Source organism: Micromys minutus (assembly GCF_963924665.1).
Source record: "Micromys minutus genome assembly, chromosome: 20".
NCBI lineage: Eukaryota > Metazoa > Chordata > Mammalia > Rodentia > Muridae > Micromys > Micromys minutus.
Genome location: NC_137955.1, coordinates 45656931 through 45669394, shown reverse-complemented (window position 1 = coordinate 45669394; position 12464 = coordinate 45656931). Strand labels below are relative to the sequence as shown.

Genomic DNA, 12464 nt, shown 5'->3' with positions numbered 1-12464 from the left:
GACACGCCCATATGTAGACAGACAGTGGATTCTTCACAACGGTGCATGGATGCTGAACAGAAGTGAAGTATTTGGACTCTGGTAACAGAATGAGAAGCAAACATTCATACTACAGATATGTACAAATGAACTAGTTCTGAGTAAAATCCCCAGATGGTAACTTCTGTAGGGAGAAAAATGTAGTTCAATGTGTCCTAGGCACACGTTTTTAAGATACAACAGCAGTTAAATTGTCAGTTTATGCCTGAGAGACTTAAGAATAAAAAGAACAGACAAGTGCATACCCAGATTGTTCTACAATCTTTTCAGCTTCACTGGCCATGTGCCTAATTTTTGTGGTGGTGGTCGTAGGTGTTTGTGGGTGGGGACAGACTTGTTGATTCTGGAAACACTAAATGTTGCCCAGGCTGGTCTGTAGTCCCCAGATACACGTGCACGTCTGTCTACAGTGTCTGAGAGTTTTCCCATTCTATCAACTAAAATTTTTTTTTTCTAAAGCTGCTTTGGTTTGGAAATGTGGGTATGTGGACCAAATGGACTCACAGATGGTGACGCCGAGCTGAGACCCTGGTCTAACCAAAAGACAGCTTGCGACCTCCTAGGGTCCAGATTAGCTCAACCTCTGTTTTTTTAGGAAAACAAGCTATTTTGCTGCGCTCTCCGCTCTGTCACCACGACCGAGGTCCGACGTCCGCTCCCTTGCTCGCCGAAGCTGTGCGCCTGCGCGCCTCGGGTTGCCTGGAAACCGCACGCCACAATCGCGCGCTCTGGGCACTGTGGGCGGTTGGGCCTCAGTTTCCTGGAGGGGGCGGAGCAGCCGGTTGGAAGCGGAGCCCGCCCAGTCCCTCCCCGCCGCCCGCTGCGCTGACCCTGCCCGTCCTCCCCGTAGCACAGCGGATCGTCCCTGGCCGCCCCTGTTGTCCGGAGCGATGCCGCTGCCGGACACCATGTTCTGCGCGCAGCAGATCCACATCCCCCCGGAGCTGCCGGACATCCTCAAGCAGTTCACGAAGGCTGCCATCCGTACGCAGCCGGCGGACGTGCTGCAGTGGTCGGCGGGGTAAGGCCGGCCTGGGAACCTCACGTTACAGTACAGACGCCTGCATTGTGGGTGTAGACTAACAAAGCTCGCACACCAACCGCCGGGCAAGAAGAGGCTCTGCTGAGGTTTTGTTGTTGTTGTAGTTGTTGTTGTTGTTTTGTTTTAAATCAGTTACAGGGATGTTAACAATGAAACCGCCCAGAACAACTGACTTAGGTTCCCCCTAACCTCACCGAGGCTGAGGTATGCGACACCCGAGAAAATTGGCCAACACAGCTCACAGGTAGCGAACCTTCACACTCTAGAAATAAGGACACGAACCCTTTCAAGGGCCTGACCGTTATAATCTTACCACTCATTCTTTCTCGGTTTGTACAAGAGAGCCCCGCCACTTTATAAATCGCGAGAATAAGTACTTTGAAAGTTAGCCAGATCTTGCTAACTTTCTCCGACCTGTATAACTAAAGTGGTTTCGTTTCTTTTAGCTGTTTAAATAACTCAACTTATTTTAAAACGACAGCTCTGGAGGAAAAACAAAACAAACAAACAAACAAAAAAAAACCCAAATCACCTGAAGCAGGCAACAGGCTTTTGGGGTGGCCCCTTTGGGGGAGAACTGTACTTTAATGGCCATTCTACAACCCATAGGCTCTCTCCTGCCTTCCCCTCCTGAGGATTCCTGTGATACACTTAGGAGCCGTCCAGTTTGTTCAGGATAGTTTCCCCATCTGAAGTCCTTCATTGTGCAGAGGCTCTTGCCGTATCCAGCGACTCTCACAGCCTGAGGGGATGGGACCTGGGTGGCTTATTTAGCTCTGTCAGGGCCACCTCGGAGCCCAGCACCTACCCTTCGTCTATTCTCTCAACCTCCCCTCCCCTCTACAATGTTATGCACAAGCCTTAGAGAAGGGTCTAGCCTTTTATGGAAGCTTATGTATGTGCACCCCAAGACTCCGCCCCCACCGGGCGCATTTGATAATAGTTTTCAGAGATAGTTTTTTGAGGCCTTACTCAAGAACTACACGAAGCATTTGATGGGTGATGAGGACAACTATGAAATAGCTGTGAGTCCGCTATGGGGCCTGGACCTTTAGGTCAGTTCTGCATGTTTCTCTCGTGGCTGTCCGCACCAGTCCTTAGGTCATTGGCAAAGCCAGAGAGGAGCACAGGTCTTAGTTGTTATAGGCAGAGTTGGCCCTAAGGGGTGAAGAGAAAGGGGGCTGCCTTTGATTTACTCAGTCTCCTCTATCCATACACACCCATGTTAACAGACTTAGATGGCTTCTGGTGACTCCTATACGTACCTTTCCTTCACGTTCATTTTCCTGGAGGCAAATTTTTTGGTTAACGACTATGACTCAGGAACCTGCCTGGCACGAGGCCTCCGATGACCAAATCTGATCCACTGAGTTGCTGCCCCCCCACGTCAGTGCATAGAGGTGCTAACGCCACATACCTCAGAAAGCAGCTGTTGAGAAAGGATTAGCCTTTGGCACAGGGTGCTGGAGAGACAGTCACCATTAACAACAGTATTTGCTCGCTTTCCGAGTGGACCTGAGTTGAATTCCTAGCACACACGTTATACAGCTCACAACCAACCAGCTGACACCAGCTCCAGGTCAAGGACATCTGCACTTGTGTACCTACACACACAAACACACTTAAAAATAAAAATATTAAAAAAACAGCAAAAACCACAGCATCAGACTCTGCTTCCTTTGTTCACATTTGCAAAGCTCTTGGAGGAAGGGAACATGAGACCAACAAGGGAGGCGAACACAGTTCAGCGAGGCTCTCCTGGCTCCCACGCAAGTTCTCGGTCACTTGGTGCTTCCGGGATCCTCAGATAGCAATCAGCATGTCTGCTCTGCAGACAGAGAAACCAGAGCGCACAGTGAGTTTCTCAGCCGAGGTTCCGGGACTTCAGTGTGGTCCTCGGGCGTTGGGGCTCCCACATCTGCTGTGGTGTCAGGCAGCTCATACCTTGGGTGTTACCTGTGGTCTGATGCTCTTCAGTGATGTCTCTCATTACAGGTATTTTTCAGCCCTGTCCAGAGGAGACCCGCTTCCTGTAAAGGACAGGATCGAGATGCCTGTGGCCACACAGAAGACTGATACTGGCCTGACACAGGGACTCCTGAAAGTCCTGCACAAGCAGGTGGGTGAGCCTCTTACCTGCCCGTGCTGCAGTTATCTTGCTGTGACTCTTGAAACATGTCCCCAGACCTGTCCCGCCACGTTTAAGTCTGACTTTGTTTCTTTGAAAGAACCCCATGAGCTAGTTTTTTATGTATAGATTTTACTTTTCTTTTGTAAATGTATGTTGGAGGTTGTGTGTGTGTAAAGCAGAGATTAACAAACCACCAGAAATTTGTTTCATGCTTTTTTTGAGGGACAGAAACATGCTCTTTAGTCCTAGATATCCTCAAACTTCTGTATGCACAGTGTGTGTGTGTGTGTGTGTGTGTGTGTGTGTGTGTGTTTGTGTGTGTGTGTGTTTTCTCCCCTTCTCTTCATTGCTTCCTTTCTTCTTGGCTTCTTCTGATGAGTCGCACCAGGCAGAAAATCTCATGAAAGAGACTCACTGGCGTGTCCAGGATATGGAGGGATGAATCCAGGGATTGCTCTGCTTTGCTCCCAGGAGTGGACAGCAGGGAACTGGACAAAGGGCAGGGCTTATATAGGATTTCTAAGGCCAGAGATTCCCAGATTGAGGATTGGTGGGATTTCAAGTCCTGAGCTTGGGGAGTTTGGGGATTAGTGGGTTTTCCTGCTCAGGAATGGTGGCTTTTTTTCCACCCCCTTCCCCCTGTATTAGGCTCATTGATTAGGGTGGGAAGACCTTCCCAGCCGAAGCTGGCTTTTGCTGAGGCACTCTGTGGGGCTGGTGGAGGAGGCTGGAGAGGAGGAGCTGTCACTGTGGACAGCTCCCGAGGGACAGCTGCAGGCTGGGGCAAGAAAGAAAGCGTCACCACCAGTGGACAGCTCCTCATGATGGGAATAGGCTAAGGCAGGAAAGTCTTAGGACTCTCTCCAGGGGTGGCTTCTGCTGTGGTGGGAAAAGTGATGTACCACATGGACGACATCTGCAGCTTCTGTGACAGCTACAAGCTGAGGAAATGTGCTTGTGCTGCCATTTTTGACAGCTTCCATAGCCATCTTGCTACAGTCAGCTACACCACTAAGGGACTACACCTAGAACCAGCAGTCCCAAGGACTGGACCCCAGATTTTAAAGTCTATGCCACCACAGCTTTTAGGTAGGTGTCTGAGTGACAAGCACTTTCCCCACTGAGCCATCCTCTAACCTTTTCTCTTTTGAAATATTGCTAACATCCATCTAGCCGATTCATCCTGCCATGTCCTTTTCTTGTGCCCCTTCCTAGATCTCCTTACCAGGGTGGACCAATCCACAGTTACACGGTATAGACCACAGTCACATGGTACAGACTACAGTCATGCAGGGTACAGTCTACAGTCCACAGTCACATGGTACAGACTACAGTCATGCAGGGTACAGTCTACAGTCCACAGTCACATGGTACAGACTACAGTCATGCAGGGTACAGTCTACAGTCCACAGTCACATGGTACAGACTACAGTCATGCAGGGTACAGTCTACAGTCCACAGTCACATGGTACAGACTACAGTCATGCAGGGTACAGTCCAGTCACAGGCACAGTTCATAGTCACATGGTACAGACTGCAGTCATGTGACACAGTCCACTGTCACAGGCACAGTCCACAGTCACAGAGCACAGTCCACAGTCACAGGCACAGTCACACAGCACAGTCCACAGGCACAGTCACACAGCAAGTCCACAGTCACAGCACAGTCACAGCACAGTTCACAGTCACAGGCACAGTCCACTGTCACAGGCACAGTCCACTGTCACAGGCACAGTCCACAGTCACAGGCACAGTCCACAGTCACAGGCACAGTCACACAGCACAGTCCACAGTCACAGCACAGTCACAGTCCACAGTCACACAGCACAGTCACAGTCCACAGTCACACAGCACAGTCCACAGTCACAGGTACAGTCACAGTCACAGTCCACAGTCACACAGCACAGTCCACAGTCACACAGCACAGTTCACAGTCACAGGTACAGTCACATTCACACAGCACAGTCCACAGTCACAGCACAGTCACAGTCACACAGCACAGTCCACAGTCACACAGCAGTCACAGGTACAGTCACAGTCACACAGCACAGTCCACAGTCACAGGCACAGTCCACAGTCACACAGCACAGTCCACAGTCACAGGCACAGTCCACAGTCACAGGCACAGTCCACAGTCACACAGCACAGTCCACAGTCACAGAGCACAGTCCACAGTCACACAGCACAGTCCACAGTCACAGGCACAGTCCACAGACACACAGCACAGTCCACAGTCACAGGCACAGTCCACAGTCACACAGCACAGTCCACAGTCACAGGCACAGTCCACAGTCACAGGCACAGTCCACAGTCACACAGCACAGTCCACAGTCACAGAGCACAGTCCACAGTCACACAGCACAGTCCACAGTCACAGGCACAGTCCACAGACACACAGCACAGTCCACAGTCACAGAGCACAGTCCACAGTCACAGGCACAGTCCACAGTCACAGCACAGTCCACAGTCACAGCACAGTCCACAGTCACAGAGCACAGTCCACAGTCACAGAGCACAGTCCACAGTCACAGCACAGTCCACAGTCACAGCACAGTCACAGTCCACAGTCACAGAGCACAGTCCACAGTCACAGAGCACAGTCCACAGTCACAGCACAGTCCACAGTCACACAGCACAGTCACAGTCACACACATGATGGTTACTTGTGAGTTACAGTCTTCAGAAGCATTTTTCTGGTTTCGTGGGGTTTCTACATATACTGAGTGTGTCATATTGTGTTTTCTAAACAGTGTAGCCACAAAGAGTTTGTGGATTTACCAGATCTTGAGAAGAAGTGGAAAAACTTGTGCCTGCCAGTAGCAAAGTTCAGAGCTATCCTGGATCTGGATCCGTGTGAAGACAAAATGGAATGGATCAAATTTTTAGCACTTGGATGTAGTTCCCTGGGTGGGGTATGTACCTACACATGGCATTTTAACACTGTGATTTTATATGTCCGACTGGGTTTCGGTAGCTACAGAAAACAGGTTGGATATTTTACAAACTAATGTTGACTTTCCAAGACTTCAGTTATGTGATTAAAAACCACAGTTCAAAGATCTTCAGTGTGGAGGAAACATGCGGACACACTTGGAATATATTTAGGTTTTCAAATGGGATCTACCAATGAGTTCTTTTATTGGACAATATAATTTTGAAAGTTGGTAACAGTTTTCTTCCTCTGTAGGAAGAGACATAAATTTCCATTGCACTTATAGCCCAGTAATAATAACTGTTAGATACGGTGTACCGTTGCTGTCCTTGCAGTGTAAGTCCAGCAGTGTAGGAATAAGAAAGCAGGATGGTGGACCGGTGCTCCTCAGTTGTGAGCCTGGCATTTAGGCGGGAGGTGGAGGCTGTGGGCGGAGCTTCCTGGGAAGGCTGCTGTCTGATGAGGTTGTGCTGAAGTGAAGGGACACTTGGCGTCTGTGAAGAAAGGGGCTTCAAAAGGAGAAGCAGCCTTTTAAATCTTTTTCCGGTCTGGATATATTTTCTATTGCTTCTTCAGCCTTTGCAGTTCTGAGTACCTTACTGTACATAACTCATAATCCCTCATGTCCCACTCTTTAACAGTAGGGTGCTGGGTCCCCCGTTAGCCTCTCGGTGAAGAACTGTCTGTCTCTAACTCAGGCCCTCTGGAAGGGCAGTGGATGTGCTTAACCACTGAGCCAGCTCCTGTTCTGTCCTCCTCTAGTGCCTGTCCATGCGCAAGCTTCTTCTTACTTTGTGAAGTTACTCTGTACTGAACGGCACTGAGACAGTGACAGTGAAATCCCAGCTGCGTGTGCCCTCCTCGGCCACCATCCCGCCTGCCATCTCTCTGCCTGTTCTAGTCCTTTGACTTAAACACAAATGCCCCAGGACGCGCACTGTTGGAGCTTGTTTGGGTTTTATGATGGGGTAGTTAGATAGGTGTCTCCTGAAACTTCATTCCTGGTGGCATGGTGGAGGCCTTTGTCTGCTGTAGTGTATGCATGGCCTCGGCTGGCCAAGCAGAGGACCCCCTGTCCCTTCAAAGAAGGCAAGTGTCAGGCAGGTGGCCGCATGCCCAGCAGTGGTTGGGTATGTGGTTTCTCATCAGCTTTGGGCTCATTGTGCTGAGGCCCGTACACTGACAAGTATTCTCACAGGGGCTGTGCTGCCCAGTGGACTGTCCCTGGGAAAGGCAAGACAGCCGTGTTTATTAGAGAAACTCAGTGTGCACATCAGGAGCTCTGAAGTTAACATTATATTAGCATAGAATTAGTATCAAGCCTTGGGGTTAGTGTTGACAGTGCATGCCTCTAAAATCAGCTGTGACAGTTTGCTCTTAACAAGAAAGAACAAGGATAATTCATGAAAACAAGTCCAAGCCATGCACTTGGAGAAACACTAGGTGGCGCCATTTTGTAAAGGAAGGCGCTTCACCTGCGGTGGCTGTGGAAACAACTGAGGTCCTGTTCTATGCTACTGTGTTGTTAGAAAATAAATTTACACCAAAAAAGCACACTGGTCACAGAGGGGTCCTTTCTGTCCCCCAACCTCAGTCTTCATGGGCACTGACCGCATTGCTTGACTTCTGTTCTCTTAGGTGCCCAGTACCACGTAGGGTCAGGGTCAGGGTCTGCTGGGAGTGCTGAGCCTTGCCTTCCACTGGATCGGATGGGGTCTGTTCACCCCCACTCTCTACTCCCCAGTGGAGAGCGAACTCTGTTTCAGTGCTGGCTGTGCAGGCAGGGAGGTACCCGAGCCCAGAAGAGCCATTAGCACACTTGTGGAGCCCATGTTTCAGGCTCTGTGGCCTGGATATGCGCAAGCACACAGTAGGATGGCATTCTGCATTCTAAAAACTACATCCCCAAAGGAGAAATGGAGAAGGGAGCTGGTAGGTGTGTTGGGTGATCTTACTGCTGTGCTATTGCCGGGCAGGAAGCAAGTAAAGGCACAAAGACAGATGCTGGCTCACGGCTTGAGATGCTGTTCCATCGTGGTAGGCAAGGCAGATGGTGAGTGCTCATTCGTCCTAGGTCAGGAAGCTGAGACTTCTGGCTCAAATTTACCCCTTTTAGAAACTCACTTTCTTTAGCTCAGTCTCCCCTCCTAAAGGTCCCGTAAGGTCCCAAAACGGCACCAGCAGTTGAGGATCAAGTGCCAGCAAGAAGAGGTGTGGCTCATTACCTGCTCTTCTGTCCCCTTGGATGCTGCGGAACTGGCACCTCGACCATTCTAAGCTCTGCATGTGTTGGCTTCTGCCCACTATTTCTCGTGCCTACCTTTAGGGACCATTACAATCAAACTAACTGCAGTTCTCTGGAGGAACAGAACTCACAGGAACAGGCGAGGAAATGTCTGTCCACCGATGGAAGGTCCAACAATCCAGTAGTTATTCAGTAAGGACATCTCAGCTAGTCCTTACGCTGGAATCCTAACAAAGTAGGCTCTAATGCCAAGGAAGGCACAGACTTACCATCGAGCGCGAGAGCAAGCAGGCAGAGAGACCCAGCTCCCCTCTTCCGTGTCCTCCTGCAGGCTTCCAGCTGAAGGTGGTCCAAACGAAAGGCTTGTCTTTCCACCTCAAAAGATCCAGATTAAAAGCCAGAATTCCCACTTTGGGTGGTTTAATTAAGAAAGAACATCCCTCAGACGCATAACCAACACTTAGGTTTTAGTTCATTCCAGATATTGTCAAGTTGACAACCAAGAACAGCTACCACATCACCCAAAGCAACTCTAAATCTGCTCCCTGGGATGTCTCCCAGCTAGCAGCAAACTCAGTATTCTGATCCGTGCTGGCCAGTTTACACCAGCTTAACGAAAACTGGAAAGAAAAAAAAAAATCCCCCACTAGATTGGCCCCTGGTGCATTTTCTTGACTAATGACTGATGGGGGCGGGGCCATCCCTGGACTGGTGAGTCCTACATGCTCTAAGAAGGCAAACCAAGCGAGCTACGGGGAGCAGGCCTGGAAGTAGCAAGAAAGCTTGTGAGACTCCACTTGCACCAGTGCTGCCTCCAGGTTCCTGGAGGAGTGTCTGAGCTCCTGCCCTGACTCTTCTCATTTGAAATGTAAGCAAAGAAATCTTTTCCTCTGAGTTTCTTTTGTTCATGTTTTAATCACAGCATAGAAAGCGTAGCTAAGACATTATGTTGCCTCGGTACGGAAGAAAGGAAAGAAACTTGGTTCCTGGATAGTTTTTAGGTAGAATCTATTATGGACTATTTTTTCTTCATCACCCATCCCCCCTTTTCAATAAGAATTAACGGAGCAAGGGGGAAGTGTTTGAGGCTTGGTCAGTGCTTTTCTGCAGCCTTGCTCCTGGTCCATCATTTGCTATTCTGTAGGCCTTCAAGAGAGACCAGAAACCTGTGTATGGACTTGAGAGCATGTTGAGGAAAGCAGCCAGCTTGCAGGTGGAAGGTGGGGTGCAGGTAGAGTTAGGTTGCCATCTTGGGGCGCCAAGAAGTAGGCAGGTCTGAGAGAGGCTCACAGGTCATAGGCTGATTTCCTGGGCATGACCGGGTCCTAAAGCCTCCTGTGTGAGTGAGGTTGAAGACTGGGCGGCAGGGACATTGACGGATGCACAGTACCACTTGTCCTGCCAACTGTGCCCTCTCCAGGAGCAGCTCAGACCGGCACTCGTTCCCTGTGTCCCTTGGCATGGCACAGAGTGTGTGTCTGCATCCAGTCAGACGGCACTGACTAAAGGTCATGGTTAATGGTTCTAGACTCTAAGCCCGGAACCTCGTGGAGAAAGCTGCTGATTAAAGTCGATATGTTTATCTTGTGTATGCAGTCACTCTCGTTTCTATAACATCTGTGAACCTCTGTGTCTGCTCTCCTGTGTCCTGGTCAAACCTTCCTCCTTGCTTCCGGCTGTGGAAGCTACGCATCCTCTTGGGTCTTCGCTAAGGTGGAGAACACACCCTAAAGAATGTTTTCAGAGCACACTTGCATTTCTGTCTCTGCTGTCAGCTGCTCATCTCTGTGATTCCAAGATAGACTGTGTCCCATCTTTGTCCCATTCCCTATCCAGACCCTGAACACGGCCATGAAGAACGTGTGTGAGATCCTCACCTCTGATCCAGAGGGCGGGCCTGCTCGAGTTCCCTTTAAGACATTTGCCTACGTTTACCAGTACTTGTCTTCACTGGACCCCGAACTCCCGGCCTCAGAGGCTGAGAACTATCTTGCCAGTTTAAGGGAGAAGTCGTAAGTACAATACTCTGGGTTTCTGGTGTGTTGACAGTTGGAGCATCTCCTTCATCCACCTCTTTGTTGAGGATTTGCCCCTGGTGGAAGGCAAAGATACCCACCTTGATCCCAACAGTCTTGTAGAGGAGCTGCTTATCAGAGACCACGGCAAAAGAGCCACAGGCCTCAGCTTATCCTCTCAGCAGCAGCCAGGATGGGGACTTAGATTCTATCTTCCTTGACCTTAGATGGAGGGAATTAACCTCACCAATGCATGAGACACCGAGGTGACTTGGCAGCAGTGGGTACCCTGGCTGCAGCTGTGGACACTGTATTACCCATGCCACTGTTGGCTTGAGGAACTGGCACATGACATGTGCACACTGTGTCTTCCTGCTGCTGGCACTGAGAGAATGTAGAGCAGTGAAAGTCCTCTGGTGCCCTTGGTCACTCATGGATGCCTTGGGCTGGTATCTTCTCTCTCTAGTACTTGGTCCAAGGTACCCATATCTGAGATGTTCTATTTCCGTGCTCTGTGGATGTGGGCTTACTGTCATCTTGGTTGGAGAGGGCTGCTGCTTCTATGTGGGAAGCTCATAAGTTTTTTAGGCTAGGTCTTTCCTAATACTCCCAGGATTATCTCAGACAGTGTGACTCCATGACACTGAGGTGGATGTATGGAGGAGAATGGCAGCTGAGAAGGTTGTTGACGGACTTGACCTCTGTGGACAGTGAAGCTGTCCATGATGATCTGTTCTAGCTGTTGAGGCACAGAGAGCCATGTGGGCGCTAGTACTGGTTTCCTATGAACTGTCGGGGGTTGGGGGGAGAAGGGGAGAGGGAGAGAGAATGTGTGTTGGGATGGGGTAGGCAACAGAGAGCTCTCTGGCTAGCGTGAGTGGGTGGGAGGTGGGAGGCATGGGAAGGTTGGAGAGTCATTTGCTGTCTCAAGAACTATGGTGTGCTGTGATCACTGCTTAGCATAAAGCCACTCCCAAATATAGGTGGCTTTTGTTGTTTGATGATTGGTTGTTCAAGACAAGGTTTCTCTGCAGCTCTGGATGTCCAGGAACTCTGTAGACCAGAACTCAGAGATCTGCCTGGGTCTGCCTCCTGAGTGCTGGGATTCAAGGTACAGCATGGGTGCTTTACCTGGAAATAAACATCCATTGTTGTACAAGAAAATAGAGCTGTCCTACTAAGATTTGAACAGGAGTCTAGTGAAACCCAAGTGTTTTTGAGATAATTTTGTTAAATGGTTTACATCCTGTAAAAAATAAATAATGCTTCTAATGCTGTGTCTGTTTCCCATCCAGTGAGTCTAGAAAGAATGGCATGGTGGGCCTTTCGGACTTCTACATTGGAAGAAAGACAGTATAGGAAGCGTGAAGAGAAGGCTCCAAAGGAGAGTAGAGCATTAATACAGAGGAACACGTTTAAGGTTGAAGCAATGCTTTTGAGAAAACTTGGCGCCAAATACAGCTTGTCATTCATTACCTTATGACTTGTGACTTGGGAGTTTTTCTTAGTGGGATGGTAGTATGGCAGGTGTTCATGGGGCACTTAGTTACTGCTTCTCACTCCAGTGTGGAAGGGGTGGGAAGGGGGAGACCTCGAAGTGGGAGATAGTCAGTTTTGCTAAACTGATCTGGAGAGAGCAGGGAGCGGAGTGGGTGGGAAGTGTTCAGGGTCCAGCTGTTTCCTGCCTAGAAGACTACACAGACACTTGGCTCCTCAGGGCCGAGAGTCCGCCCGGAAGTGGGATTGTCTGTGACAAGAGCATTCACAGCTGAAAAAAAAAAATCTCAATTTTGATGGAATGCATACATTTAAAAACTATAATGTTGATGTTATCTCTGGTTCTTCCTCCCAGCCCCACACTCCCAGAAATAAGACACAGACTCCAAATCCATACACAAATACTGTGGCCATATAGCTGGGCTCTTCTCTTCCTAGATATAACTTAAAATATCCCATTTATTGTAGCCTACACTCTGTCATGTGACTGGTTACCTGTGCTCATGCGCGCATCTCCGTCACATCTTCCCAGTGAATCTTCCCTCCCTGGCTCTCGCCCCGAA

The 12464-nt window shown here is 49.5% G+C and overlaps 1 protein-coding gene across 1 annotated transcript; it reads left to right on the top strand.

Moving 5' to 3' along the window:
• Positions 1–929: 929 nt before the first annotated feature.
• Positions 930–11763, top strand: ROPN1L (rhophilin associated tail protein 1 like; the record flags this gene model as incomplete). The annotated part of the gene is made up of 5 exons (XM_080933887.1): positions 930–1060; positions 3077–3200; positions 5963–6124; positions 10226–10401; positions 11700–11763. 5 exons carry the CDS (start codon positions 930–932, stop codon positions 11761–11763), a joined length of 657 nt encoding a protein of 218 aa, XP_080790013.1.
• Between the last annotated feature and the right edge of the window lie 701 nt (positions 11764–12464).